Below are 27,492 nucleotides of genomic sequence, written 5' to 3'. Positions count from 1 at the left end.
CAGTTCAACTAAAACTGACTCAGCATTTTTACACAAACATAACTAACTTAGAAATTTTTGTTTAAAACTTAGACTCATTAGAAAATTACATTTGCATCTCAGTTCATCAAAATTAAAGATAAATCAAAAATTTCTGTAGTAAAAAACTCTATCATGGACTAATTTCCAGGAAACATTGGTAAGTGAAAAAAGCAATGTATAAAATAGCATATATATTATCTTTTGGAAAATAAAGGGAAATATAAATATATATAACATAATGAAATATATGCATAAAAATAAAACAAATATAAAAACAAATGTACACAACTATGTATCAAATGAAAACTTCAACAATAATATGGGGAGGCAGAAAGAGAGCAATAAACTAATCAAAATAACATATGAATACAGTATTTGACTGCATACCTTCAGTTTTAGACATAGATGGGAGGGGAGAGAATTGCAAGAAAAACCTGAACTCTTTTTATTTGGTTTGATTTTTTGTAGCGGTACGAGCAAGCAATTCTGCAATTACTTTTTGTATTATAGGATTGAACAAATAAAGTAAATATGCCAATAGCAGGGTCTCCTATGCAAAACAAGGGACATACATTATTATAGCAAGTAAGGAAATAGTTGAAATAGTTAAAAAAAATTTGATGAAGGCATGTCACAGTGTCACAAGAACCAGCCTAGAGACGCTCTCATTGATCAACTCTGGGACAATTTGAACACCAAAATAATTCAAGACAGAAAAAAATTAAAGGCCATTGAAAAAACAGAAATCCATAAGTCCACATCAAAAATGAAGATACAGAAAAGGAGAGAAGGGGAAGTTCTTGATTATAACAGCAAGCCAAGTAATAGTAGAGGGTGAAGGTGGAAAATCATTATTTTGTAATCCTCACCGCATAGATTGGTTCAGGAAAGAATCAGCAACGGATACTAAAACTAGGCTTAAAGGTTGATGATATACGTATCGTCTTTTCAAATTACGTATTAGTTAAAGGGGAAAGAAACAGTGATTATTCAGTACAGAAATTGGACAAGACCTTCACAAAATTAGCATCACCAATAAAGGACAGACGTATATCGTGTGCCTCCAGATGTGATGTCGTGAGACATACAGAACAATTCTCGTGTAGTGTTCCAGCCAGAAGGATGTAACCTGAATATAATCCAGAGAAAACATCAAAAAACTCAAAAATCATCCTATTAAAAAAAAAAGAGTAGGGGGTAGTGGTAGGGGGTTGTATTCTACAAAATTATCGATGTTATAAAAGACTAAGGAAGACTGTATAATGTTCTCTATGAAAAGAGACTAAAGGGACAATCCAACAAAACATCATGTCTGATCCTAGACCAGACCCTCCACTCCAGGAAAAAAATTTCTACAAATGACATGATGTGCTTACTTGACAAAACTGGAATATGGATTACAAATTAGATAAAAGTATTTTATCAATATCAAATTGGCTGATAACTTAACTATTTAGGGCTAATGCTACTTATTCAGAAGTGGTTCAGAGGTCAATCTGAGCAAAGGGTACATGGGTGTGCTTCGTGCTATTTGTACTATATTGATTCTTGCAAGTTTTCTGAGTTAAGAGTACATTAAAAAGGGGCATTGAAAAACAAACCCAATCAAGATATTTGGCCTCTTGCTTCAAATTTTTATTAAACAGCATTTTCATTAAAGAGACTGTTACTTCAAAATTTAATTAAACTTTGCAATTCCACACTCAGCTCAAAAGTGAATACAATCAGAAACTGTTAATAAATAGTAGCTCTTCTGTAAATACTATTGAAAGACATTTATCTGGAAATATTTCTTCCCAAGGATGGTAGAACCATCTGATTAGCAAACTCTTTGTGAATGCCACAACACTTTCTGGTCTTTGTATGTAACACTAGATATTACTGACACATATCTCTACAAAGGCAAGACAAGCGGCACACATCCAGGCTATGCATCTATGATGGGCGTGCTTTCTCCTAGAAAACAATATATAACTATTTGTATCACACCTACAATTCTAAATGGTAGTTCACCACATGTGAGAATACATCTACAAGAGCCAAGAGACAATTTATACAGTTTCTCCTTGGATGTCCCCAGTACTCAAGGAAATCTATTACAGATGTAAACACTAGAAGATACCATTATGTCACCACAATGACTTGTATGCCTCTTGTCTTGTTTGAAAAGAGAATCAAGAAATCAAAAGAAAGAACAGGATGCAGCATAAAGATGGCATTCAGTAAGATACAAAATATCTACCTGTAGCAGACACAATTTTGGAAAAAGCATCAAGGAATTCACCTAGAAAAATAACTTTCTTCAGTAGTTTCTTGATTTTGTGAATTTCAGAGGCTAGAGATTTACTTGCTCTGTCGTGTCAATGAAATAATTACTGCACTTACCATATCCAGACTTGTGTTAAGAACTCTTCACTAAATATTATTTCAAATTACTTTCAATATACAATAACTATACAAACAAGCAAAAATAAAACAAAAAACTAAAATGTTCTTTGAAGTCTGTAATGTCTTTTAGATTTCATTCTATATTCACACACAGGTCACTAAATGGCATGAAAAAGATTGAACTTTCTGAAAATTCAAATTTGCCCTCTGATTTGAGTTGGACATAAAACATTCTGTGTATAAACAAAGTATGTTCATTTACTCTGATGACCTTAATAGATAAATGAAATTGATAAATAACTGGAAAATTCAACAAAATGTGAGCATCTGTGATTTAATTATTAAGACAAATGGCTGAATTCTTGTTTAGATTTAGTTGCAGGCATACAGTTAAAGTCAATTAAATCATTCTATGTGTCAGGTTCCCAATCTACCAATAAGAACAGAAGTCATTCCTGCCTCCTGATTGCTAGCTCCACAGAAACTACTGTGGTAACATCAATGCAGTGCTTTAAGATTAATGGAGTAAAGCTCTCTATATAAAACTAAGCCTTGGGGCCAGCCCTGTGGCCGAGCGGTTGAGTTGGCGAGCTCCGCTTTGGCAGCCCAGGGTTTCGCCGGTTCAGATCCTGGGTGCGGACATGGCACCACTTGTCAGGCCACACTGGGGCGGCATCCCACATGCCACAACTAGAAGGACTCACAACTGAAAATGTGAAACTATGTACCAGGGGGCTTTGGGGAGAAAAAGGAAAAAAAAAAACAACTAAGCCTAGAAAATTACAGTTGAGCCCAAATATGGCTTCTATGCAAGAAGGGAGACAGGACAATTATTGAGTGCCCAATTAAAACCAAAACTGAATCAAACAAAGCAAACTAGTAAGTAAAACATTCATTATTGGTTGGTAATCACTTTGGAAAATTCTTCAACACTTGCTCCATTGCAAATAATCAAAATATGGGCCATGCCTTACCTTGTTTTCTGCATAAGCAAGCCAGCGGCTCCCCAGAGCAATAGGATTCATGTTGGGCCCTGGACAAGGGTAGCAGCCTGAAAAATTTCAAATGGCAACATTGAGAAGTTTCTTAATAAATTTTCTGTTGTGCATCATATTTTGATGCCATAAAAACAAAACAATGAAATGTTTTTATTTTTTCAAGTCTCATATTAAATTCCCATAATATTAATCATTATTTTAATAGCTAAATAAATCATTATTTTAGTAGTCTAAATGAGGTTCATTTTTGTCTCCTCTACAGTTTCCTTTTGGTTTTGACTCTGTTCCAATAAGAAACAAATCTGGGAAGAACTGGTAATCAATTTTAGCAAAAACTGAGCATTTTAAACAGTTCTTCCTAGAACAAGAGAGAAGCTAAGAGGAAACATTTAAAGTTCATAAGTCTACAACTTCCTAAGTCAAGGAACAATGTTTAGAGAGTAAAGAGAAAGGACACAATTGGTTCAAGAATTTAAGGGCAACAGATAAAGACATACATCTAAAAGGAAATGACAATACTACAGTGGAAAAAACAAAACAAAACAAAACAAAACAAGTACTTAAGTATGGAGCCAATGAGGAGAAGTAATCCACAAAGCGTGCCTCAGTGGAAACATGTTGGGGAACTAATTTACATACTCCTACGTATTTACATTAAGCACTCAACTTCATTCTTTTTGCTTTCAGCGCAGCCAATAACAAACTAGTAGGAAGGATTATTTTGCAGTTCTCTCCTTTCAACAAGAATAAATATTCCTAACACTAGTGGAAACCATCCATGCATGGAAACGCCAATGCCATCTTCCTGAACTCTACCAACCAAGACACAACACAATTCAGTCAAGTGTAACTCATGTCTTTCATCCTACAGGCTCTCAGCTCCCCTCCTGGCTATGACAATAAGGTCTCTGTGTCTAACACCCTCATCTGTCAACTACACAAAATAACATTCCACGGTCTCACAAAACTGCTTTGAAGGGACTACTCAAGGAAGATCGGAGAATCAAAGAGCACGAAAAGCCTAACCTACAGAACTGCTGGTTTATCATTCCACAAGTATCTGGTTAATATTTTCACAAATGTTTTTCTCTAAAATGTACCATAGATGATCAAACTGAGGTTATCTATTCAATAGTTTCAGTCTCGATTTGGAATCTAAATTTACACAATCATGAGACACACAAGTTTTATAACAAAAACTTTTTCTTCTCATGGCAAAAAAAAAAAGCTACATTACACGAAACACATAAGTATAGTAGCAAAAAATAACATGATCTGAATTATAAACTGCACATCTGCCCAGCAGGCAGTCCCAGTTTATGTTATTGATCCTAGGAAGAGTAGTTATCAAAGTACGATAGTCTTTTATTCAAAAGCATACTTATTAGTAAGAAAAAGAAGAATAATTAACTACTTCAACATTCACTGACAAAAATAAAAATAACTTATATGTTCTGTGATATATTTATTATTTTTTTGTTTAGTTTTCATCTTCCTCACTCTTGTCTACAGGAATATGTAAGGTCAAGGATTTGTGTCTGTTTTGTTCACTGCTGAATCTCCCATGCCTAGAATAATATCTGAACAATAGCTTAATAAGGATGTTTAAATAATTTAAACAATGCACCTAAATTAATCAAAGCAGATTTATAAGGCACTGGCAAAAAAGTCATCTACACAAGAAAAATTTTCAAATATTAAAATAGTGTGCTCAGCTACGAACTAGATTTCATTTTAAAGCCATTTTTTTAATAGAAATTTTTCTTCAATGTATTTACATGCTTGCTTGAATTCAGAAAGCCTTTTGAGTAGCAATGGTCATCACTCTGAAATGTTAGTGTCCCTGTGTTCACCAGCACTAGCAGCACACATTGCTGTTGGTTCCATTATACAGTAGTTTTCACTTCAGCTCCTTCAACTACTATCTACTTTGAGTTTTCATTTTGAAAGAAGATAAAGAACTTATAAAGAAGATAATGACCCTGAGAGAAAGACCATATGTCATATGAAAGAAAAGATATAAGCTTTTTTTTGCTCATCATTTAAAAACACTTTTTGTTCATTTCAAGGTTTAAAGAGGTGTGTTTGGAATGTTTTGGGTTTTTGGAAAATTGACCTCTGGGTAACCGTGATATTATTACATCCACTGAATGCATATTATGAACATCTATTATGGATACATACATAGGACAAAGGCCCACTAAAATAACACAAAGGCAACACACTCTAACAATATATTGTGGAGTATTTACATAACAGATTTCATTATTAGATTCCCATTGAGTAAACTAATCTCATTCATACAAAAATGTACTTTTATATATGTGCATACACATATTCCATAGATATTTTCATAGCCAGAGAAATGAGTATAAATATGGTCTATAAGAAAGCTTCCCCCTTTCAAAAAGTCATGAAAAAAGGAAGCAGCTGGAAAACAGAAATAAATACCTATGAAATGTGGCATTAAATTAGAGGCAGCTAATCTCCTGAACCTTAAAGTCACCATGATCTAACTCTCGATTAATTCTGATAACCATTTTGCTGCAACAGACCCTAATAAGTATATTCTCCTTTCCAAATACTAAAGGATACTATGGAAAAATGTAGTCTACAATCCTTCACTTCACTTTTTGAGTCAATGTTTTCAGAAACTCAGTGGACCTCAAGAATTATAGTGTATTGGAATGAAAGCAAGTTGTTTTTCTGCTCTCCAAAAAACATTTTACAGCTGGAATGAGCAGAACATCGGCCACTCAGCACTATCCCAGCTCTATAAGCATGACTCCTTTAAAGATTAACCATTGCCTCCAGCTAAACTTTGAAAACAAGGGAAGGAAAAAAACTCAAACCTCTGGAATACAAGGACTAACTCTAACATGTTTACAATGTTTCTGACAAAGTAAAAGACAAGCGGATATTTAAAAACTCAGAGTTCCAAATTTAAATACAGGTAAAATTCAAGAAAAGTACACTAAATCAAGATTCTTCCATTCTAAAGAAGTAATTTAAAAGTTACGTGAAACGGATGCAATTTTAGATGTCATCCTCCCAGAAAGTTGGTCCTAAGTGGGAGGTGATCTGAACTTATTTTGAAAAATAAGGGATTTAACTACTCTGTAACATTCTGCCTTATTTTTCTTGGTAAGAACAACTCAAAAGATTCAGATCTTTTTGAAAAAAAAGAGATGTCTGCATTTAAGGTCGACTGACTTTCAACAAGGGGACCAAAACAAGTCAATGAGAAAAAATAGTCTTTTCAACAAGTGATGATGGATCAGATGGATATCCACATGCAAAAGAATGAAACTAAACCCTGACCTCACACAGCATACAAACGTTAACTTGAAATAAGCCAAAACTTAAACGAAAAAGCTAAAAGTATTAACCTCTTGAAGCAAAACACAGTGGTAAATCTTGATAGCCTTAGATTAGGCAGTATTTTCATACTTATGACACCAAAAGTACAAGTAATAAAAGAAAAAATAGATAAATTGGACTTCATCAAAACCAAAACTTTTGTGCTTCAAAAGACACCAAGAAAGAGAAAAGACAACTCATAGAATGAGAGTTTTGCAAAATATATATCCGATAACTAACCTGTATCTAGAACATAAACAAAACTATTACAACTCAATAATGAAAAGACAAATAACAATATATAATTTGACAAAGAAGCTATAAGACAACAAATAAGCACATGAAAAGATTCTCTACATCATTAGCCATCAGGGAAAAGAAAATCAAAACTATAATCAGATACTACTTCATGAGATACCAACAGGATGGCTATAATCAAAGAAAGATAAGAACAATCATTGACGATAACATGGAAAAATTGGAACCCTCATACACTGTTGGTGGGAATGTAAAATGGTGCAGTCACTCTGCCTGGCAGCTCTTCAAGTAGTTTAAGGATATGATTACCATGTGACCCAGCAATTAGACTCCCAGGTACGTCCACAAGAGAAATGAAAACATATTTCCACACGAATTCTATATCTAAGAGAACTGAAAATATATATCATCATAAAAATCTTTCATTCATGAAAGCATTATTCATAATAGCACCAAAATGGAAACAAACTAAATGTCCAGCACCTGATGAATAGAAAAAATGTGGGATTATCCATACAATGGAATATTACTCAGCAATAAAAAGAAATAAAGAATATAATAACCATTGTCTGGATATACCACAGTTTATTTATCCATTCACCAACTCACGAACATCTTGGTTGCTTCCACGTTTTGGCAATAGAAATAAAACTGCTATGAACACCTGTGTGAGGGTTTTCAAAGGAGATATAAGTTTTCAATTCCTTTGGGTAAATACCAAGGAGTGTGATTGCTAGATCATATGATAAGCATATACCTATTTTTGTAAAAAACTACCAAACTGTTCTCCAAAGTGGCTGTACAGTTTTGCATTCCCACCAGCAATGTATGAGGGTTCCTATTGCTCCACACATCTTTGCCAGCATTTGGTGTTGTCAGTGTTCTGGATTTTGACCAGTCTAACAGGTGTATGGTGGTATCTCACTGTTGTTTGAATTTGAATTTCTCTGATGACACACGACGTGGAGTATCTTTTCATTTTATTTGCTATCTGTACATCTTTTTTGGTGAGGTATCTATTAAGGTCTTTGGCCCATTTTTTAATCAGGTTGTCTGCTTTCTTCTTGTTGAGTTTTAAGAGTTCTTTGTATATTTTGGATAACAGTGCTTTATTACATGTGCCTTTTACAAACATTTTCTCCAAGTCTGTGGCTTGTCTTCCCATTCTCTTGACATTGTCTTTTACAGAGCAGAAGATTTTAATTTTTTTAATTTTTAATTTTTAATTTTTTTTGAGTAAGATTAGCCCTGAGCTAACATCTGCTGCCAATCCTCCCTCTTTTTGCTGAGGAAGACCAGCCCTGACTTAACATCCGTGACCATCTTCCTGTACTTTTTTATATGTGGGACGCCTGACACAGCACGGCTTGCCAAGTGGTGCCATGTCCGCACCCGGGATCCAAAGTGGCAAACCTCAGGCCGCAGAAGTGGAACATGTGAACTTAACTGCTGTGCCACCAGGCCCGGCCCCCGACGTTTTCAATTTTAATGAAGTCCACCTTATCAATTGTTTCTTTCATAAATTCTGCCTTTGGTGTTGTATCTAAAAAGTCATCACCATACCCAAGGTTATCTAGGTTTTTTCCCACATTATATTCTACAAATTTTATACTTTTGTGTATTACATTTAGATTTGAAATCAATTTCGAGTTAATTTTTGCAAAGGATGTATGGTTTCTGTCTAGATTCAGTGTTTTGCATGTGAATGTCCAGTCGTTTCAGCACCATTTGTTGAAGAGAATATCTTTGCTCCATTGTACTATCTTTGCTGCTTTCTCAAAGATCTACTTCTCGGCTCTCTATTCTGTTCCATTGATCTATTTCTCTGTTCTTTTGCCAGTACCATACTGTCTTGATTACAGTAGCTTTATAGCAAATCTTGAAGTTGGGTAGTGACACGGAGGAAACTTGAATGCATATTACTAAATGAAAGAAGACAATCTGAGGAGGCTGCATACTGCATGATTCAAACTATATGACCTTTTAAGAAATGCAAAACTATGGAGATAATAAAAAGATCAGTGGTTACTAAGGGGAACAGGGAGGGCAGAGATGAATAGACAGAGTACAGAAGTTTTTAGGGCAGTGAAAATACTCTGTGTGATATTACAATGATGGATATATGGCATTAGACATTTATCCAAACCCACAGAATGTGTAACACCTAGAGTGAACCCACAGGTAAACTACAGACTCTGAGTGATAACGACATGTTAATGTAGGTACATCCACTGTAACAAATGCACCACTCTCGTGAGTAACGTTGATAATGGGGGAGACTATGCATGTGTGGGGATGGAGATACATGGGAAATCTCTGTATCTTCTGCTCTATTTTGCTGTGCCTAAAACTCCTCTAAAAAAAACTGTCATTAAAAAAGAAAAAAAAATACAAAAACAAAAACCCTGATAGATCCTACAACATGCAATGTGATTACATCCATGTTCAGAGAAAACCACCAGTCACAAAAGACTTGTATGTATGAAGTCCAGAAAAATCTACGAACACCCTCTCCAGAAAGACATACAAGCACATAAAATATTAAATGCCACTTCAGATATTTATTTGACCATCTAACAGCTGATTAATGACACTCTTAAGGTTCCATGAGCTTTGAATTGAAAACTTCTGATTAATTTTTGCTTTATTTTTCATGTATATGAAACATATTATGAATTTAAGAGCACTGCCGTTGTAAGACTCAATGAGTAGGAATTATGAGCAGAGCATAGGAAAGTCACAATTTAGTTCACTGCACACATATTCACTGAATGCCCACCATGTACTGGGCACCTGCCTGGGCTGTGAAAACATCCTGGTGGCAGATTGCATCACATATGGATGAGGACCCAAAAGAACAGGGATAGATTTGACTTTTAGCTTGAACTTAGCTTAGATCTCGCATTAACCTGCCAATCCCTTCTTTTTATAAATGTTACAAATTTGCTCCTAAACATAAAAAGGAAAGGTCCTCTTTCCAAAATTAAAAATAATTTTGAATTTAAAAATTCTTTAAATTCATTTCCTACATTTGTTATTCATCATTAACATAAATGACGAACACACATATTAACACTGAAAAATAACATTAGGATTGTAAGGAATAAATTTTCCTTCTCAAAGTGCAAACGAGAGGCCAATGGAAAGAGTTCCTTACTGTGCAATCCTTTGGTCTCTCTGGGGACTTCATATCTACCTTTTAATTTAAGCACATGGGAAATGACTGCTAATGACATCTATCAGTCTGTGTCTTTTGTTTTCCTAACCATACCTGGGTTTTAGATTTCCACATCAGACAGCTGCTCAAGGGCACCTTTTCTGTACAGCCAAATACAAAGGTGTCTCCTTTCTCATCATATTGGCTGCATTCCCTTTCTAGTTCTCTATCAGCTCTCTTTACCTGATCTGTCCACCCTTTGGCACAAATTCCCATGATGCTTTCTCTGATGGACACAGCTGTCTCTACTTATTTTACAGCCCCATCATTGTATTCATACATAACTAAGGCACTCACAATTGTATTATAAAATGCTTGCATAATCAAAACAATATCCTCATTAAGTGGAGAATTTGTCATTTTACACAAGATTTGGTGCTTGTTCTTTAAGAAGTAGAAACCAATCAATGGAGAAAAACTATGTGGCACGGCAAATGGACTACCACAAATGTTATTCTCAGCATGCCCACTCGCTCCCCTGTCTTCCAATCACTATATTCTGCACCTTTTCAGTGTCCCAGGCAAAACTGGCTTATATGCATGGAATAACCCAAATTCAGGGAAACAAATATAATCTATACCATGCCTCTTTCCACCTGCCAAAAGTTTCAGTCTATGTAAAGGAACGGTGGGGAAGATGTAGAGATTAAAGTAAGCTTCTTTCAAGTTAGGAAATGGCTCCAATTTTTCCTTGATTTTTAATATTAGCTCATGTTAAATTTTGTTTGAAATGTTGATATAAACTACTTTAAATGAAGTTGTATTTCAAAGAAAAGAACCTAAATTTCTTCATACAAATGTCTGCCAAATATCATCAATCTTACCAACCTAACATCACTTGCATAAATCTGGTCTCTAGGGTTTTCAAACTGAGTAAAATAAAATGTAACTAAGAATGAAACACTTAACGGAAGTATGAAATGAGTTATATTACCACTATTGGTCAGGGCATTCACAGATGAAGGGGTAGGGCAGACTTGTTGTGAAATGTCACAATAAACAGTATTCAGAGTATGAGGAAAGAAATCACAAACTTTTGGTGGTGTTGATGCTTTCTGAACTTTTTTCTTTGGCTGAGCAAGATTGGCCCTGAGCTAACATCGGTGCCAATCTTCTTCTACTTTATATGTTGGTTGCCACAACAGAGTGGCTGACAAGTGGTATAAGTCCGTGCCCGGGATCCAAAGCCACAAACCCAGGCCACCAAAGCAGAACATGCCGAACTTGACTGCACCACAAGGCCAGCTCTTCTGAACTCTTTTTTAATGTAAACTATGTATTTAAATATAACATACATATAGAAGTACCCAAATCAACAAGTTAAACAAACACGTATATATAAGCAGCATCCAAAACAAAAAGCAGAGCATTACAGAATCCCTAAAGCTCCCTCTCACACCGCTTCCAGACCTGTCCTCCCAAGGTTATGCACTGTCCTGCCTTCTGACAACTATGCTAAACATCCGTCCTCAAAAGATATCACTGGGTTTTAATACACAGTTTATTACACTTATTTCCATCATTTATCTCTACAAATGACAGCTGTACCTTCACACGGTCATGTGCCACATAAAGACTTTTCAGCCGACAATGGACTGGATATACAATGATGGTCCCATAAGATTAGTACCATATAGCCTAGGTGTGTAGCAGGCTGTACCATCTGGGTTTGTGTAAGTACTGGAGGGGAGAAAGAAATTTCCCTCTACCCTTCCAGGTTCTGGCTGGTCTAAGAATTAAAGTGACATGAGACAAATAAACAGAAGAAAACAAACAAAAGTTTAATAACGTGTATGCAAGGGAGAAATCCAGAAAAACCAAGTAACTCACCAAAATGGCTGCAGCTCTCACCTTAAATACCCTCCTCAGCTAAAGACAAATGAAGATATTGGGGGTGGGGAGAGTCAGGGACTTCAAAGGGAATGAAGGCAATTCACAGGTGGGTGACAAGAAGCAAACATTTGGAAAACAAGTGTTTGGCCATACAGAAACACCAAGAACACAGAAGTGAGCCCCAAACATAGGCTTTTCCAGGTTCCTCCCTGCCTACCACCTAGTTTGTGTTATGCTAAGGTGATGGCTTGCTTCCTGAGATAGGTTTTTTTAACCTGAATTCCTTTAGGCAGTTAAGGAGGTGGTAACAAGAAAAACTTTCTGAATCTTTTGGTTCTTAAAAGTAATCAGGCTAGGGGGCAGGCCCCGTGGTAGAGTGGTTAAGTTCGCACGCTCCGCTGCAGGAGGCTCAGTGTTTCGTCAGTTCGAATCCTGGGCGTGGACATGGCACTGCTCATCAAACCACGCTGAGGCGGTATCCCACATGCCACAACTACAAGGACCCACAACTAAGAATATACAACTATGTACCCGGGGGCTTTGGGGAGAAAAAGGAAAAAAATAAAATCTTTAAAAAAAAAAATCAGGCTGAAATAATCCTCATATTAAAGAGACACATTTTCAGGTGTAAATTTTGTTCTCCTTTAGTACACTGTATGATGCTCGCACAAAGACGAAATCGCCTAATGTCGTATGTCTCAGAATGTATCCCCATTGGTAAGTGACGCATGACTGTACTACTCTATTTTTCAATATTTTAAGTAACATACATTCCAGATTTAATGAAATCCACACTAAATAGACTGTATGGCATCCCCAAACCATGAGTGCCATTTTACAAACACTACTCTGAGAGAACAAGTGATAATCCTAATGGGTCAGGAATTACTGAAAATTCACTACTGGGGGCCTCAAGCCAGTTGACCAGGACTTACTTATAAGCTGCATGCCACTTACACAGTACCTGACCATAATACCAGAACAACTGTTCTTCCAGATATCATCTTCCTATCATGAACAATTCAGAGAATACAAGAGAGACTAATACTTTAATAATACTGGTTTTGACTATTCAGTGGGTCCAGTAGAGCAGAGGGGAGCAGTTAAAACTACATGGCAAAAATGTCCCAAAAGGATATTAACTAAGAAACAAAGAACAAAGGCATTAAGAAAGAGCAATAACTCAGCCTCCCATTCATTTTTATTAAACTTAATTGCTATTTCATGCTTGCTAAAGGCTCATAAAATAGAAGCCCTACTCCAAAAGAGTAAACAATACTCCAGATACTGGAGAGAGAGACGCAAGAGCCGATGACAAGAAAGATATAATTTTCATATAAATTCACTTTAGAAAGTTTCTGGATTTACTCCAACATGATACGTAAGAGAGAAACTTCACTCATACATGCATACATATATTCATTCCTTTAAATATCCACCACACACTTACTTGTCAATTTCCAGCTCAGGCCTATATCACTTCCCCTGGAGATCAGTACTGATCCTATATGAATAATTTTCTTTCTCAACTAATAACTTTTGACAGAACTGCACTACATTCTCAAGCATTATGGCTAACTAAACAAGCTGGAAAAGTACCACTGATGCTTTGAAACCAGAATATAGTCGTGATAAATGTTTTCATCTTTAGTAAACTGAGTTTTATGACTTTAAGAAGCAAAAATAAACATCAGTGATATTTTTAAGTTAGCTAAAACATAATGGATATATTATATCTTCCGTGGTGATGGACCTTACTTCCTTAATCCAAATAAAGCTGAATAACTTTGATCTCAAAGAGATTACTGTCTAGTGGTAAAGATAGAACAAGTAGACAGAAAATGCATACAATGAGACAGAAAATAAGTATCTTAACAGAGGCAGAAATTTCATGTTATAAAAGCCTTCCCAGAGGGTGTTGGGTAACAAAAGAGGTCTGTAATCAAATCAATCTGGGAAATATAAAAATGTAGTAAATAAATTTAAACAGATTAAAATGCTAATCACCACGGCCATTCTCCAATAGAAGGCTGCATTTCCTAAGTATATTTGACCAGGGCATCCTGATTTGCACAGCATGTTGAATGTCTAGTGTTTTGCAGACAGACTTTGGGAATCGATATCTTTGGGAATTTAGAAAAGCAGAGGCTGCTTTACGCTAAGGGGGTCAGGAAATATTTCATATAAGAACTAGTGTCTACACTGGGCCTAGAAAGATGTAGGGTTAAGACACTGTGGGGAAAGAGGACTTAGTGAAAAGGCTATTTCAGGCAGGAGAACAAGGCAACAAAGCACCTGCAAAGAACTGAGAAAAGTGAGTAGTTCAAAGTAAATGTAGCATAAGCAGCATGAAAATGAGTTACAAAAATAAAGATTCAGCAAGGACATTAGACTTTAATGAAGAAAGTTTTCATATGCCAAAAACTTTGGGAGTTCAGTTGATAAGAAATGTACAAAATGGCCCTGTTGGCCCAGGACTTTTCTAGTTTACACTTGTGGACCAGAGTTAAACCAAGTATGGCATTTATTCAAATCAAAAGACTTCAGTTTAGAAGATAAATTATATGATCATTTGGTAATACATAAAACATGATTTTGTAAGTTCATATCATTTAGATACAGAAAATAGAGTATGCACAGATTAAATTATATAATGTCTGGAATACGCTTCAAAATAATTGGGGAAAGGTATAAATGAAAAAGATTGTGCATGAGTTGATGATTGTTGAAACTAGATGATAAGTACACGGTGGTTTGTTATACAACTTTCTTCAAATAATGGTACATATTTCCCAAAAGAAAACTTTTTTAGAAAATGACATTAATAGGAGATGAAATGGTATTTCTGTGGAATTACTAATTTAACAAAATACAATATTTTAGCTATACTACTAAATAACCACGATTTATCAAATAAGCAGAATTCCATTTTAAGGTGACTAAAAATTCACCTTCTTTCATCCAGAACTTCATAATTTAAAGTAAGAATGAAAACTAGGAAGAAAGGATACTCTATTCCCTCTTCAGCTTAAAGGTATTTTCACTATAAATGGTTACATTGAGAAGTTATTATAAAATCCCAGAAAAATATGAAATTTAATTGATTTCTTTGAAAATGTGCCCGTTTCTATATTGATTCTGCAAATTTATTCAAAAGCTTTACATATTTACTTTTTTTAGTGTCAGACAGAAAAATCTGTAAGTTGATCCAAGTTAGGACATTCCACAAACAAATTATTCTACTGCAAAATACTCCTCCAGAAAAGCTGCAAATATCATCAATGTACAAAATCAAAGCTATTTTAAAATAAATTGTATTTATAGCCTACAGTACAATAGGTCTTTTAAAAAAGTTCTTCTTATATGTAGGTCCTTATTTGAAACAAATACATTTCTATCACCTGCTACTTAAATGACAGAAACTCAAATTAGTAGTAACGGATTTCACTCATGTAGAGGCATATAATTAAAGATACAGCCTACATCTACACCATTCTATGCAAAATTTTATTAGACCAACTAAGCTGAAAAATTACTATTATTATATATAATTTTTCCCATTTGTCTAATAAAACAGAGTACTGTGAAAAGTCTATTCTCAGTTCTAATTTATCAAAATTATTACAAAGCCTATGTTCTTCAAATCTAACTATAAGTTTAATACACAAATCTAATTTTAAACTGCTCTTCTATAATAAGGTTTAATTTTTGTTTTAAAATTCTATACTGAATATTAAATTCATTATTGAAAATCTATATTTTTTACTTATGCACTAAAAAAACTACAACATAAATAAGCTCTGTAAGATAATATCTCCATTATTAACTTACTTATATTTATTAACTTCTCATTAATCACTGTGGCAACTGAATGTATACGCTAGCATTTATTACACAGAAAGAAACTGACACCTATTGGCAAATGTAATATTACTGTCAACATGTACTGTCCAGTAGAGTCTAATGTTTAAATGAGGTTTAAATTTCAAAACACACATTGCCATTTAAATAAACTGTCTCAACAAATAATGATTTAGGATTTTTTTCCCAATTTAACACTCAGTTGAGGCAGCACAAGCTACCTTTATTTTTTAAAAAGAAAAGAAAAGGTGGCTGTATGCTCCTGACGAGATTTTAAAAAGTGAAAGAAGCTACCAAGAAAAACAGGCTCTAAGTGTAACATTAAAATAAAGCCATAACAGAGATGTCTGCCTTTGCAGAAGCCAAGACACATATCTTTGATTAATGATGAACAGCAGAAGACTACTGATAAGAGGTAAAGACAAATGCTCAGGAAAACGCAGCATCTGAATCTGGCTGCAATATTCATCCTCTGTTGATTCACTCCTCTGTAACCCACATACTTGGAAGAAATGGATAGATTCATACATGGTTCCTTAGATAGGCTTTTTTCTCTAGTTGTTTTAATTATAAGTAATACAAATATAATATAATATATTAATGCATAAGACCTGGATAAGAACAAAGAATAATTATACTAAAACAGGCCATGCAATATCCAAAGCTTCCCATATTATGTATATACTACACTTGTGAATGAAGATATTATTAACGAATACATGCTCCCCCAAAACTTTTAATTTATTTAACATAGAGATATAACAATAAGACATGTATTGTACTTATGTACATTTATTAATTATTAAAGTATCAATAAATTTCTGATCAGCACAAAATAAATGACTGATAATTGGGTTCACGTATTCATTCGTTCAAGAAATAGTTAACAAGAGCTACACTGCGCCAGCCAACGTCCTAGGTGCTGGAGATACTAATGTAAATCTGTAAATGGTGTACATTAGGCTTTGTGATAAAACAAAAAATAACTCAATGAAACAGGATCTCTGTTATTATCTTTGTGATCTCTGATGAAATGATTACAAGCTCAAGGAGATGAGTTGTATTCTTCACAGTCTACAAAATGATAAATATGTGTTATAATTAATTATCATATTGTTACATATAGTGTAAAACATAGTATATAATATATACAATTATGTATAGACTCTAATGTATTAATTATATCAAGAATATGAGCTCTTACAGAAAGGAATAATGTCAACTACCCAGTGCTTAATACATGGTAGATATTAGGTAAACATCTAATGAATAAGTGTGAAAATAGGTGTAATATTTCAGAAGATGCAGCAATATGATTGGGATTCCCTAGTCATAATAAAACTGAGATCTGTGCCAAGAGAACTATTTCTGTAGCATATACATATCAGACTCTCTGGTAAATTAGCTATAGTTTGGATGGTGAGTTGACAAAGCTAAAACATAAGACAAGAGTGGGAATTATTGTTTTACTAGACTGTAGTGGAAAAAAAAACAAATTCTAACTGCAGACTTCCTTCAGACTCAACTCCTGCTGTAATTTCTATCCATCTGGGCTGCCCTACTAATCTTGGACTTGCCAGGTCCCACAAGTGCATGAGTCAATTGCTTAAAAAAAAAACCACATCAATCTCTTTCTTTCTCTTTGTGTGTGTATCCATTCTATGCTTATTTCTGCACTTCTGGGCCGTAGTAGAAGTTGTGAGAGGTGGTAGAAAGAAGGAGGGAGAGGAGGAGAGAGACTGAGACATTTCATTGAGTTTCAAATCCCTCATGTACGATAATCCAGTTACTTTCTCAAGTATGTTATGTTAATTAAGTAATTTAACAACTGCTTTGAAAGTATAACATAGCTACATGAACCTACATTAACTACAACTACTCAAGGAGGATAAATAAGGAGAAACTTACGCAATATAGTACAAAGCTTGCTCAACAATATGAAGAAAATGTGTTGCGGGTTGAAAATACATACCATAAAATTATAGTACTAAATACGACATCCCCAGAAACACAGGACTATCCTAATAACTGAATACCCATGACATGCTGATGCTAGGATTACAATTAGTTTCCTGATTCTATCAAGTAAATAGTATAAACTCATATGCATATGACAGGAAACAAATCAAGTTGGTACATACTTGTCACAAAAAACTTTTTTGTGAAAGTACAGCTATCAAAGGCAGCAATTTTCTCCTGTAACACAACGACGAGGATCCTAAAATTAGAGGGAAAAAATAAAAGAAAATGTGAACATGAAATTCTACAAATTGAACCATAAATAAGTTAAATCATCTAGATTTAAACAAGTATCTACCAATGCAATTTAAAAAATTAAACATTTTTTATAACATTTAGACTAGAAATATCTGCCACTTAAAATGTAAAAATGTAACAAAATCCTCAATATAATCAAGATAGAAATGATACAGTGAGAAAAGTGACAGGAGAACAAATTACACCTCAAAAAGTCATTTTCCTCTAAATAAAATTTTATTTTCATTCATTATAAATCAAATAAATCTATCTTCATTAAGAATGTATGAGATCAATAAAGTGCTGGCTATTTACTAAAAGTGTTTTTCCAGTGCTGGCTCAAAGTCATGGAATTAAACATAAAATGGATTTACGTAACCTGTCATTTAAAATGATTGCTGAATTTCCCAAGACGAGCAAAAAATAAAGGGAAGAAAGAAAACTCAGATATCTATTATTCAGTGTAAATGAGTCTTTTCTGATTGACTCAATATATTAAAATTTAATCAGAATCTGTATAAACTATATTTCTCCCAGAACCCAAGATTTATACATAATTAGGAAAATAATTTAGTTATAATTTTTTCAAAATCAAAATTCCTAAAACACATCTGAAATGAAGCTATTTTATAAACTATATTTTAGAGTACTGCTCCTTGTAGGACATTAATATAAATACCAAATTTCAAAGTTATTTTAAAGAACCAAATAAAAGATTATAATTGTTGTTAAATATTTAACATACTCAGTATATTTTTCAAAATTTGGGGAAGGTAAATCTGAGTAACAGATGTTAATGATGCATAAGGAAAAAAATGTTGTATTTAACATGCATGCTTTATTAATCTTGTTCATTTACTGATGCAGAACAAAATCCTTAACACTGCTGACAACACATAATAAATGATTCCATCGTGGCACTTAACAGAAGAAACCAACCAATCATCAGACCCAGGTTAAAGGGCTGAGGGAATCCATAATAACAAGGTGACAAACCCAAATGAGAGCAAATGCAGAAAAGACAAATCAGAGATGAAAAAGATATAATCCAGCAGTCCCTCCCCAAAACACAGTAACAAAATGATTTCCACAAGGAAAGTTTAATTTATCATGAATATTGATAAGTTCAAAAGACTATGCCATACATCTGATTTGCAAAAACAAATGCAAAATTAACCAGACAAAGACCTCGTGAATCAGGCTTGATATCTTATAAAGTCTACACAGCATCTTGAAATCTACACGATAGTTTTTCCTCTAGCATTCGCCACATTTGAACTCATATAATTTCTAATTGGAAAATCAATTCCAAAAAAAATTACATAATGTATCCAAATCAACAGATCTTTTGTTGGAACATATCTTCATATAGTTTTCCTTTTAAAAAAATTCACGTAAAATATGAACCTTTGCTACCTCAAACAAATATCCAGAGAACTTCATTTCCACTTTTCATTGATGATATTTCATATTCATAAATCACTCTTCTATCTGCTTTTATTCCTACTCACAAGTTTCATAATCATTAATTACTTGTGATGAGGACACCAAATGACTATGAAAAAATAAACTCTCTTAATTTTCAAGGTAATTTCTATCTATTAGAATGTTAAATATTTTCATTATTTCATGGCCAAAATTAAAAGACAGAAAGACAAAAATATTTGCTGTAAGAAAAGTAAATCCTAACTGTATTTTCAAGAGCATTATCCAGAAACACAGTACTTGGAACAAGTGCAGAGTTGAAGAAAAAAACAATTTTGTGCTTCACAGCCCTTTTAACAGTTTGAAAAAATAATACAAGAAAAACTTTCCAAAAAATTTAACTTGATTCTGTTTTTCTATTTTCTAGTATATTCATGTATTTGTAATATAAGTAAATTGTGACCCAAAAATCTATTTGTACTTATCTCCCTTTTCAAACGTGTTCAAGTTTCTCTTTGGAATCTACTTTATGACAGCACAAAGAACACTTGAAGGAGACCTATCATTACAGGTTTTCAAGTTAAATATATTACCTACTGGATCCATCCATTTGATAATGTTGACTTTGAATAATTTGATGTGTCACTGGATAATGACATTATCCCAGTAATAATATGAGTATTTCTCCTACTTCCTATAATTTTGAGTTTGATATTATTTGAAGTATAAATATGCATAATAATTAGATCTTCATTACGAATTGCACACTCTCCTCTTCTTTGTCCTGTTTAATGATTTTGTACTTGAGTTCAAATACTCTCATCATTAATATCATAGCTCATGTGTTTTTTTACTTTAGTTTGTATTTGTCAGCTGTCTTTATCCTTGGATTACATTCAACTTACCTGAGTCACTTTTTGAAATATCCCTTTAAAATCTAACCTTAGAGTCTTTTACTATAAAATGTGCTTTATATTGAGATGGCAAAAAATATTTCGTTTTCCATGTTCCATGTGTTTGCTTTTTGATGAGATAAAGGATTTATAGTTTGCATTCATGACCTTGCTGAAGACATTTACCATTGTAGGACTTCAGTCTCCTCAAATGTAAAAGGAACGTGTTGAGTAATAGAAGATTCTTAAGGTCCTTTTCTCCTCTAATGTTCTGTGGTTATATAAATTAATTCTTCATTATCACTAGGTCAAGTAGAAGTTCAACCCAGATCTGAACATTTTCCTAGAGATTTTAACAAAATAGGTTTTAAAGAAGGAAAATCTTCTAGTGCCTGTTTTAGCTCCACTGCGAAGTCTTAAGGATTAAGAACACTTAAAAGCCTTTTTTGGTGTTTTGATGAATGCTAACAGGAAAATTATATTTCACATCATAAATCAGTAACGACATAGAAGTACATACATTATATATACTAAAAAGTTATATGATACATATAAAAAGCTTCCTCAAAGCAATACTGAACCTTTGTTTGTTTGCTCAGATACTTTCTATTCTTTTCTATTTCATTTTTTAAAATGCTGGTTATGACTCACTGAACATGGTTATGCTTTGAAATGCTGGTTATGACTGAATTCACAATTCACTAATGGCTCAAGACTAGAAGTCTGAAAACATTCATTAAGAAATCCTAAGGGCTACTCTATTTGTCAGAACTCAGAAGGTGTTTTGTGACGTTTAAAAAATAAATCGAAGATAGTCAATGATATTGGTAGAGCTCTACATGCCCAGGAGGTATGTTACCCTGTACCAGAGGCACATGAAAAAATGCTTACCGCTTGTTGCAATGGAGATCATAGATAGGTGTTTTAAACTGAATGGACTTGACCATCTCCCCAGTACGAAGTGAATATAGATCCACACAACAGTAAGGTGGACTTGTTCTAAAAAAAAAAAAAGACAAAAGCCATTATTTTTAACTAGGTGAGAGGGCCAGTAAACTCTACTCTACATTTTCTTATTAACATAATCTTAAAAGCTCTTATTAATATAAGCAAGTTGATTTGAACTATTAAAAAAGATCATAATATATTCCAATCAACTCATTTCAGGAATGCAAACTTAGGGAAAGAAAAAAATGAAACAGAGTCATCAAATTAGTACCATACAAAAGAAAAATCATAAATTATCTGAATAAATGCAGAAAGGAATTTGATAAAATTAAAAACCAACTCATGATAAGAAATATTTCATTAACCTCATAAAGGATACCAATCTGAAAACTAACAAACAGAAACTAGCAATCACACATAATGGTAAAATACTGAAAGTTTTCATCCTAAAATCAAGAAATAGACAAGAATACTCATTATTGCCACTTCTATTCAACAGAGTATGGAAGGTCCGGTGCATAAGGCAAGAAAACAAATTACTACACGGAAGAAATAAACCTGTCATTATTTGCTGAGAACTTGATTATATAAGTATAACCCCCTCCCCCGAAAGAAATCTGTAAGTAGAAATACATATACAGCCAACACCACAACAAAGATAAACCATTCAAAATAATATGTGGATTTACCAAGATCATTAGATAACAGTACCTGTATTTTTATAAGTTAAGGACAAACAATTATAAAGAAAATTTTAAAACAGATCATATGTTGAATATATGAATATCGAATATACTGGATTAAAGATAAGGAAATATTTCAATATATTTACACAAAAACAAAACAAAACCAGAATAAATGGAAGTATATATCACAGGATGACAGACTTTCTAAACTGATAAAAGTTCAACTCTAATCAAAAATCTACCAGAATGGGAGTGTAAACTGGTGCAGCCGCTATGGAAAATGGTATGGGGTTTCCTCAGAAAATTGAGAATAGATCTACCATATGGTCCAGCTATTCCATTGCTGGGTATTTATCAAGAGAACTTGAAAACACACAAGCATAAAGATACATGCACCCCTATGTTCATTGCAGCATTATTCACAATAGCCAAGGCCTGGAAGCAACCTAGGCGTCCATCAAGGGAGGAATGGATAAAAGAAGATGTGGTAGTATATACACACAATGGAATACCACTCAGCCATAAGAAATGATGAAATCCGGCCATTTGTGACAACATAGATAGACCTTGAGAATATTATGCTAAGTGAATAAGTCAGAGGAGGAAAGTCAAATACCATACGATCTCACTCATAAGTAGAAGATAAAAACAATGGCAAACAAACACATAGCAACAGAGACTGGATTGATGGTTACCAGAGGGGAAGTGGGGAGGAAGGAGGGTGAAAGGGGTGATTAGGCACATATGTGTGGTGATGGATTACAAATAGTCTTTGGGTGGTGAACATGATGTAACACAGAATTAGAATTATAATATGATGCACATCTGAAAGTTATATAACATTATAATCCAATGTTACTGCTATAAAAATAAAATTTTTTTTTAAAATCTACCAGGAATGAGACTTCCTTCTAAAATGGACATGGACACACATTCCACATGGTAAGGCTGATATTGTAAAGGTATACTAATTAAGACACTGTGTTCTTGACACTAGAACAGATGAAGAGAGCAATGTTTCCACTTTAAGAAAGTAGGAAACGAAGAGCAAGTTAAATCCGATGAAAGTAGAATGACAGAATTAATACAAGAAGAAATCAACAAAATAAAACTTGAGTAAACAAAAGAAAAAAAATGAAACTAAGACCTAGTTCTTTAAAAACAAAGTAAACCAAACTAAAAAGAAACATAATTTGAATATTCCAGTATCTATGAAAGAAATTAAACTTATAATTTAAAACTTCTCAAGAAGAAATACTCAAAAATTTGTAAATTCTATCAATCATTTAAAGAAAAAGATTTAGATATCCTACACAATTTCTTTCCTAAGGTAGAAGAGTAGTCACTTCCCAACTTATTTTATGAGGCCAGTAACACCTGAAAACTAAACATACTTCACAAGAAAAGAAACTACAGATACATATATATATATATATGTCTCATGAATTTACACCAAAAATTCCTCAACAAAATATTAACAAGTCAAATCCAGCAACACAAAACCAGATGAGGCATTTAGCTCAGGAATAAAGGTTGTGGAATGAAAGAGAACTTCTTGAACCTGATGAAGGCCATCTATAAAAAACCTACAGATGAAAGAATAAACATTTTCCCCAAAAGATCATGAACCAGGTAAAACTGTCTGCTCTTATCACTCCTACTTAACAATGACAAGCTAATTTTAAAATCTGTATGAAAATTTACAGAACGTGATTGGGGAACTTTACATACATGAGACTTATTGTTAAGCTACAACAATTAACATAGTATGAGATAGGACCTCACAACCGTTAGAATGGCTATCACCAAAAAGATGAGAAATAAATGTTGGCGAAGATGTGGAAAAAAAGAGAACCCTTGTGCACTGCTGGTGGGAATGTAAATTGGTGCAACCACTATGGAAAACAGAAGGAGGGCTCATTAAAAAATTAAAAACAGAACTACCATATGCATGACCAGCAATTCCACTTACGGGTATTTATCTGAAGGAAATAAAAGGACCAACTCAAAAAAGATTTATGCACTACCATGTTGACTGCAGCATTATTTACAATAGCCAAGACATGGAAGCAACCTAACTGTTCATCAACAGATGAATGGATAAAGAAAATGTGGGGGCCAGCCTCATGGCCAAGTAGTTAAGTTCACGCACTCCACTTTGGTAGCCCAGAGTTTCACTGGTTTGGATCTTGGGTCCAGACCCAGCACTGCTCGTCAAGCCATGCTGAGGTGGCATCCCACATAGTAGAACTAGAAAGATCTACAACTAAAATATACAACCATGTACTGGGGTCTTTGGGGAGGAGAAGAAGAAGAAGGAAAAAAAAGAAACTGTGACACATACACACACACACACATATACAATGAAACATTATTCAGCCATAAAAAAGAAGGAAATCTTGCCACTTGGGACAATAAGGATAGACCTTGAGGGCATTATACTGAGTGAAATAAGCCAGACAGAGAAAGACAAATACTGTATGATGTCATTTATATGTGGAATTTTTTTAAAAACTGAATTCATAGATACAGAGAACAGATTGATAACTGTGAGAAGTAGGGGGTGGAAGGTAAGTGACATGGTGAGGGTGGTCAAAGGTACAAATGCCCAGCTATAAGATGAGTAAGTCTTGGGGATGTAATGTACAGCATGGTGACTATAGTTAACAATACTGTATTATATATTTAAAAGTTACTAAGAGAGATCTCAAAAGTTCTCATCACAAGAAAAAAAATTGTAACTATGTGTGGGTGTAGGGATGGATGTTAACCAGACTTATTGTGGTGATTACTCTGCAATACATACAAATATCAAATCATTATGTTGTACACCTGAAACTAATATAATGTCATGCATCAACTACATCTCAATTTTTTAAAAAGATAGTATGATTGTCTGAGCATAGATACATAGATCAAGGGAACAGAACACAGACTCCGTAAACAAACTCACACATATAGCCAACTGATTTTCAGCAAAGGTGTCACAGAATTAAACGATGAAAGGACAGTCTTTTGACCAAATATTGCTAAAAGAACTAGATATTTGCATGGAAAAAATTAAGTTTTCCTGTAATTTATATTATATATAAAAGTTAACTCAAAATAATTCATAGATCTAAAAACATAAGAACCAAAACTATACAGCTTCTAGAAGAAAATATAACAGAAAAATCTATTTCTTAAACAGGGAAAGGCATGAATGAATAGATATAACTGACAACACAGAATTCACCAAAATTTAAAACTTTTACTTTTTAATACAGAGGTCAAAAAATGAAAAAGCAAGCCCCATGTTACGAGAAAACAGTTTCAAAAGATATCTGACAAAGGGTTCGTACCCAGAATATAAAAAGAAATCCTATCACTCAATAATAATGATACACACAACGTATTTTTTAAATAGCCATAATATTTTAAAAGACACTTCATCAGGAAAGATGTAGAGATAACAACTAAGTACTTGAATAGATATTAAACGTCACTAATCACCATAATAAAACCACTAAGGCATACCACTACATTCACCAGAATGGCAAAAATTTAAAAGACTGGGAATACAAGAACGCAAAGTAACTGGAACTCACATACATAGCTGTTGGGAATGCAAAATGATACAGTTACTCTGAAAAATAGTTTATCAGCTTTTATAAATTAAACATACTCTTCACCTAGGTAATTTGTTATTCATAATAATAAAAACAGTTAAATATTGATCAAGAGGAGAATAGACAAATATATTGTGATATATTGATGCAACGGAATATTATTCAGCAATTTAAAAGGACAAATTATCCACACAACAAAATAGATGAATCTCAAAACCATTATGAAGTAGAAAAAAAGCCCAAACATAAAGGTCTACATACTGTATGAGTCTCTTTCAATGCAAAAGCTAGAAAGGCAAAACTATAATAACAGGAAGCAGATTAGTGGTTGCCAGGGGCCAGAGAAGAAGGGAATCTATAGCATGCGCATGAGAAATTTCGCGGGCGATGGAAATGTGGCGGTGTCTTAATTATGGTGGGTACTTACACAACTGTATACAACTGGCAAAACTGGAAGTGGGGGAGAATCTAGTAAAAGCCAAACTTCAATCTCAAAACTGACACAAGGCAAAAATTCTTTTCTTAATGTTCCCAACTAATTAATCCAGTCCTCTGCTGAGAAGCAATGAGTTAATAACGAATGAAATCTAACATTTTGCCAGACCAACTGGGAAGGAAAAAACAGCTTGTCACCTTCAATTAGCAGCTCATTATAGCCACAGTACACTAGAAACTTGAATTCTGATCATTTCACTGGCATTCATACAATGTCACAACTGAGATTCTTCCTGAAGAAAGCCTTCAATAGAAGTAGACAAAACAAATGCTATGAAGGCTCAGTGGAGAGTTGACTACACAAGACTTGGTAGAACTGAAAATTCTATTTATATATGGAAAAAAATCTCTTACTCAATGCCTAACAGAAAAAGATAATTCTTTAAAATAAGCGCTTTTCAGAAAGTCACACATTCATAAAGGAGTCACGCTATCTGCCAATAACACAGTTGTGTACACGCCTGACATATCCTTTTGTTCTCTATTTTCTCTCTTTTTAAAAGCCGTAACCATTTCCCTGAGACACAGCAAGACAATCTTAATTTTCCTCATGGGTAGGCTGATGAGAAAGCTTTCCATGACATCAGCAGCATGCAGGCCCCCTAACAGAAAGGATGCGAGCTATACTGAAACATACAGACATGAAACCAGCGTTTACTTTGCTCTGTATACACCAAACAGTGCTACAAGAAAGGTGGATATAGAATGAGTCCTCATTAGATTTCTACAGCTCAAATGGGTTAACATTTTTACAGGTTTGCGTCTGATATCTAAACATAAAGCTTCACTTTAAGATAAACCTAATACTTTAAGGGAAAAAAGTTTCACATAGAAATGTTGAGAGCACAATTTAGAATGAAACTGAATCCACAGCAAGCAAACACCAGAGGTTGGAAGGAAAGCAGGAATGAAGCAATTTGTATTATTAGACGGTTGGTCAAAGAACTCTAAATTGTGCCCAGGCATCTTTGTTTTTCTAATATATAGATATTAACATGCATAGAATAAAGCTTTTTTGTACTTTTCATGATTAATATAAAATAGAAATGAATGCAAATTCTCCTTAACTGACCTTTTCTTTACCTAAGTAACTTTAATAGTGAGTAACCCAGGACATATGTTCAAAAATTTTGTATCAGAACTGTTACCTATTGTACATGTGACCTACACCCATAAAGGAACTCATTAAGCTTTTATTAGGGAGGGAAAAGTCCTCCCACAGCCAAAGGTATGGAATTTATACAG

The 27,492-nt window shown here is 33.9% G+C and overlaps 1 protein-coding gene across 10 annotated transcripts in view; it reads right to left on the bottom strand.

Moving 5' to 3' along the window:
• Positions 1-27,492, bottom strand: part of BCAS3 (BCAS3 microtubule associated cell migration factor) — a 570,105-nt gene that overhangs the window by 408,827 nt on the left and 133,786 nt on the right. For all 10 annotated transcript variants that reach the window (XR_006890461.1, XM_046674305.1, XM_046674308.1 and 7 more), the window contains exons 8-10: positions 21,402-21,509; positions 18,078-18,154; positions 3,384-3,460 (exon numbers count right to left, since the gene is read on the bottom strand). Coding sequence is in view for 9 of the 10 variants with exons in the window: in XM_046674305.1 (XP_046530261.1) it covers positions 3,384-3,460; positions 18,078-18,154; positions 21,402-21,509 (262 nt within the window). In the remaining variant the exon portion in view is untranslated. The remainder of the gene's footprint in view (positions 1-3,383; positions 3,461-18,077; positions 18,155-21,401; positions 21,510-27,492) is intronic.

This window comes from Equus quagga, chromosome 11 (assembly GCF_021613505.1).
Source record: "Equus quagga isolate Etosha38 chromosome 11, UCLA_HA_Equagga_1.0, whole genome shotgun sequence".
In the NCBI taxonomy this organism is placed as follows: domain Eukaryota; kingdom Metazoa; phylum Chordata; class Mammalia; order Perissodactyla; family Equidae; genus Equus; species Equus quagga.
This window is presented reverse-complemented; position numbering and strand designations above follow the sequence as displayed.